The sequence below is a fragment of the Chelonoidis abingdonii genome, chromosome 1 (assembly GCF_003597395.2).
Source record: "Chelonoidis abingdonii isolate Lonesome George chromosome 1, CheloAbing_2.0, whole genome shotgun sequence".
NCBI lineage: Eukaryota > Metazoa > Chordata > Testudines > Testudinidae > Chelonoidis > Chelonoidis abingdonii.
Window position 1 is genome coordinate 17,631,339 of NC_133769.1, and position 5,442 is coordinate 17,636,780.

A 5,442-nucleotide genomic window follows, 5' to 3' on the forward strand; every position below is an offset into this window, starting at 1 on the left:
TCCGACGAACGTGCACGCGGCGTGCACACACCTAACTGGAATGGATATGAGCAACACATCTCGAAGAACAACAGTTACAAAGGTGAGTAACCGTCTTTTATCCATTAAGACATACAGTTTACTACAGATTTCAAAGAAAAATATTGGCAATGATATTATTACACCCAGGTTTCATCTAAATGTTAATATTCCCTCTGAATCATTGATCTTTGAATCAGTAAAACATAGTAACAGACAGGAACCTTCTGGTTACATTGTTAACATCTAACAAGCTGTAGGGAAACAGACAAATAAGAACAGTATCTTCTTCTAATTCTCTAACAATACAAGTCTACATTTCAAAGCTCTATCTAACATAGCTTTGTTAGCTATTTATAATGAATGGCCTTAATTACCATTTGTATACTTTTCTAATATGTCTTTAAAGGTTGAATTTGGGTCATTTAGCTTCCTAGTCGCTTAACCCTTTCTGGCTCATGTGTCACAAAGAAATGCTCAAAAAATTAATACAATGAAATTAAGAGGTGAACTAGAAGAGAAAACTGGTTCCTGTTACATATTGAAATTGATCTAGATTTGGAAACTTAGGTCAAATTCATCACTTGAGCAGCTCTGTTGACTTCAGTGGCGTTAGCTCTGGGATCAGTTCAGCCATGTGAATTCCAAAGAGCACTGTCATCAGTAATTTGAGCATACCCTGGAAAATGGCATTATAATAGTTTACACATCTGGAAACTGAAATACAGGTGATATGGATTTACTCCAAAGAACATCATGTATTCAGTGTGATTCTGGACATTTTTAACTTGCTAGTTTTTACTTTGGGGTTTTGAGGTGGTGGCTATTTTTTGTTTGTTTGTTTTTGTTTTTAACTAACTATAACTTGTTTACTATGTTTACTAATTTTGTTCTCCCCATTTTTATGCAGAACTTCAACAATATGGCTTGTGCCAGTTTTTATATGTATCATTTTTAAAACCTAGTTTCAGCAAAATATCTGGTGGAGTTCCTGGAGCCATGGCTTGCGCTGACATCAAACCAAAATCTAAAAGTCGTGCCAAAAAATGGTCAGATGAGATAGAGAATCTATACAGATTTCAGCAAGCTGGATACAGGGATGAAATTGAATATAAACAAGTGAAGCAAGTTGATATGGTAAGATTATAACTATGCAAGGGCTAGGTATTATAATTCTCTATTCCCTATTAAATAGTGAAATAAAAATGGAGGCACACAGTATATTCCCTTTCATTTGCTTTTGTTTTTAATCAAATTCAATTTTAGTTCTTTAGGTAGTTTTAGAAGTGCAGAATAACTGATTTTCAAATACATTTATTTTACTTGACACTGAAACTCTGGCAAGCCTGCAGTGTGCTACCTCTGTATCAGTTACATATTTAAACATTTCAGAGCTTTTATTACATAATGGAGATTTTTTTTCATTCAAAAAGAATGCTGGTGAAAGATATGGCATGGGCAGCTCATGGGCAGCCTCCACACACTACTCTGCCAATGGGCACACCCCCTGACATGCTACACCCCCTGACATGCTACACCCCCTTTTTAAGGACGAGATGTTCAATATCCATGGCTCAATCGGGCATCCCTGAAATTAGTGGCAGGTTTACCATTGATTTGTGTGGGAGTTGGATCAAACTCCTTGTACATGCAGTTCTTGGCCTCTCTGCTGAAAACGTCAACAGTCGAGAAAGTTGAGCCAGGTGTGGTGGAGGTGGTTTAATGCAGATACTTCTCTGCTGAGAACATCAAGAACTCTATCTTGTACCCATTGAAAATGTCATTGTATATGACCTAAGCTATTGGTTAGTCATCAGATGTCATACAGCTATGAATCTGCTCTGGATTCAGACTAACAAACTGATAGATGATAGGCTCTATATTTCATTATTAATCTCCTAAATCATGCAGTTCCTCAAAATCCCTTTTAAAAATCTGTTCAGATCTACTATGTAATTATTTTGAAATATACAGTTTTCATCAAAGAGAACTTTTAGTACTACTGATGTCTTGTTGCTACCTTCCATTATTTAAAAATCAACTGTTTGAAGTATTTTCAAAATACCAGTAACAGATTAAACTATATTAGTGTCCAATCTCTAACCAAATTTCATGTTTTAAATCAGGATAATATGCACACTCAAGCCTTTGAAATTGGTGAGCTACTGCTTTTTACGTACATAAATTATTGTAACCATGCAAAGTGGTCTTTGAAAAATTACTATTGAACTAAATTTTTTAAAAATGCATGGCTGAATTGTAACCTACTGAAAAACAGAGGTGTAAAGGAAGATGCAGTTCATTCTTTTGTATTTGGCTCAGATACTGTGGTGAAGAGTGTAGTATAAGTGCTTACACAGAAGTCTAGGTAGATCTTTTAATGAGAATGGTAGGATCCTCTAGTTAATAAATTGTAGAAGATAAAAGTCAAGACTGTTACAGGGTACAAGCCACAAAACAAACTGTGATCCCATTGGCAGAGGGACACTCCCAACAAATTTCCAATTTAAAAACTATGTGGAGCTCTGTTTATGTCAAACTTCAGTGGAATTAGCATCAGTTATATTGTAACTGATCACATTTTAAAATATGGCTCATTCTTGCTGTATCATGGAGGCTACAAGATATGAGTGGAGATACAAGGAATATTACATGGTATTTCCCTTTAGAGAAATAATCCAAAGAGCTGGCAGATCTGTACATTTAAGTATTAGGCTGAGTAATAAAACCGCTATTTATGAGAGAGAATTCAAATGCAATCTGGTTTGATATCCCTAGTGACATCCATACCTGCTGATCAGAAGTGAGAAATTAATATTTAGGATTCAAGACAATAGGAAATACTGCAGATGCTTACCTAATTCCATGGAAGTTTCCAGAAGCTTTTTAAGTAAAAGGATTGAATGTCTGCATTTTTTACAATGTAATAAATATCTTGTGAAGTACTGAATTGAAGGCTATGGGTGATGGTGCTCAGCACCTTGTAGAATTGGGTCCATTGATACTAACTTTCTTGATTTTACATATGGCTCATTTGTTTCTTTGAAAATAATGACGAAACTAATGATGTGTCTATTTTTTATGGTTAGAAAGGTGCTGAAGAACCTTTTACTTGCACATAATTCTTCCATAAAAAGTGGAATCTTTCAGTCATTCAGATTTTTGAATGACTGATTCTTATTTATACAGTAAAAGGAAGGCATCCATTGGCTAATCAAAGGGAGTCATAGACATTAGAGAAGAAAAGACCTGTTAACTCTAATACCCTCCATTGCACCAAACAATCGTTTTTCCTGTTCTCTACACCATATTTTCTAACAGCTTTGTCCAGTCCAGTCCAGTTTTAGATGACTCAAGTGCTACGGCTTCCATCACATCCCCTTTGGATCATTCTTGCTCTCTTCTGACATAGTGAAGTGTTGCTGGTTTGTTTGTGTGTTTTTATACCATACAGAACTTTGACTAGAAACTAGTTTCTGATATTTTATGTTTTTTAATCTTTATTAGAGTTAAGTGATTTAATCATAAAGATTAAATCAGCTACAAACCAATTTATTCACCAAAAAACAATCCATATAAAGATATCTCATCTCCTGTGATGTGTTCTACATGGATGTTTCCTCTCAGTGGCAGCCTGTTCAGAAGATATGTATATTCTTTTCATTCTGTTTGCAGGTGGATCGTTGGCCAGAAACAGGATTTGTGAAGAAACTTCAGAGAAGGGACAATACTTTCTATTATTACAACAAGCAAAGAGAATGTGAAGACAAAGAAGTCCATAAAGTGAAAGTTTATGTGTATTAATTTTGTTAATCCCAACTACACTGTTTTGTTTTTGTTTGTTGGAAGTATGTTGCTTTAATCTATTTGATGTTTATAAAATGTAAGGAATTAAACAAGGTTTCTGAACTAATTTGTCCTGATTTTAAATAGAGCTGAACATTTTTTGAGGGAGGAGTAATAATGTATGTTCAGCACTAGATTTTCACAGAGCTTTTGATGAGGCTGAGGTCCATATAATTAGAAGTGCTAATTATTATTTAGTGCATTACATCTTTAATGTACTTTACTGACAATAGCTAACTAATTCTAACCACAGTCTTGGGAGATAGGTAAATGTTGTTATTATCATCAGTTTACAGATGGGAAAAAGGAGGCAAACAGTTAAGTGACATCCACAATATCATGAGGGAGTCGATGTCAGACCCAGGATTACTATTTGTTAAAGGAAATTGAATGACCTGGGAGTAGGGGCCAAAACCATGCTATCGATTAAAAACTAGTTAAGTGATGGGAAACGGTCATAATAAACATCTTTCTCTCTTAGCAAAGGGGAGTAAATAGTGAAGTATCCCACGGCTCTGTGGGGTTTTTTTTAATATAAGTATTAATGATTTAAAGGACAAAGTATTTAGTGAATTGGTAAAATTAGCCAATGATACAGGATGTTGGACAGCAAAAACTAAAGAGGATTATGAGGAGTTAAACACATGGTGGGATGAAGGGAATATTGGGCAGCAAGGTGTCAAGTGAAATCTAATCTCTTTCTGGAAGTACATAAATTATAATTCTGGTTTTAGAAAGAGATGGGATTATATTGGTAGCAGCTAAAGAGTAAATGGATTAATATTTTTCCAGACCTAAACACCACAGTTTTGAATAGAAGAGAGAGATTTGTGTCTCTGTGGTAGGGTATTAGAAGTAGAGGAAAAGAAGTGTCTATCCTTTACCCTGAAAACTTAAGGGCAATGTACTAGGGGATTAAAAAAAATCACATTTTTGACAATGCTGTATCCTTTGGAAGATCACGTAAATGAATGAAACTACACATTCCAGTGTTGCTCAACTTGCTGGTAAGGTGCTCAGACCTCAGAATTCTAACTGCAGTGGTCTATAGTAGTCCATTTTGTTCTTTTGCAGCTATTTTGCTTGGTTTGGTATCCGTGCAATGAAAGCTATTAAACTCTGGCACATGTGGGTTACATTAACTGATGTAAATTAAATAACACTCCAATCTTTAGTACTATTTACTGTAGCTCCTTATCTTCTGTTAATCCTTTTGATACAATCCTCTGGATTCTACCTGCAAAAATAACTGCCAGAAAGGCATTGTGAGGTCCATCTCAAATTTGGTCCATATCAAATGTACTCAGTTTATAAGGCAAAAGCTGGACTTCCAAACCCACATGGACTGCAAGCTCAACCTGTGATCTGGCAATCAGGCTGGGTTCTTTCTCATTCCCACATTATCACCTAACTCAAGTGAGTTATGTTACAGGTAAAGTTGTGATCCATTAGATTGAGCATAGAGCTAGGACTCCAGAAGCTTGGAGTAAAATCCTGGCCCCACTGAGGGCTGGTCTATACTACGGGGGAAAATCGATCTCAGATATGCAACTTCAGCTACGTGAAGTCGAAATATCT

General features: G+C 35.6%; 1 protein-coding gene across 3 annotated transcripts in view; it reads left to right on the plus strand.

Annotated features, from left to right (window-relative positions):
* MEIG1 (meiosis/spermiogenesis associated 1) overlaps window positions 1-3,927 on the plus strand; it is a 19,207-nt gene extending 15,280 nt beyond the window's left edge. For 2 of the 3 annotated variants that reach the window (XM_032799979.2, XM_032799981.2), the window contains exons 2-3: window positions 984-1,155; window positions 3,694-3,927. In XM_032799979.2, coding sequence (XP_032655870.1) covers window positions 1,018-1,155; window positions 3,694-3,822 — 267 coding nt within the window. In that variant the 5' untranslated portion in view covers window positions 984-1,017 and the 3' untranslated portion in view covers window positions 3,823-3,927. Of the gene's footprint in view, window positions 1-983; window positions 1,156-2,144; window positions 2,176-3,693 lie in introns of all 3 variants that reach the window. The other variant, XM_032799982.2, reaches the window with a different exon arrangement.
* The last annotated feature ends 1,515 nt before the right edge of the window (window positions 3,928-5,442 follow it).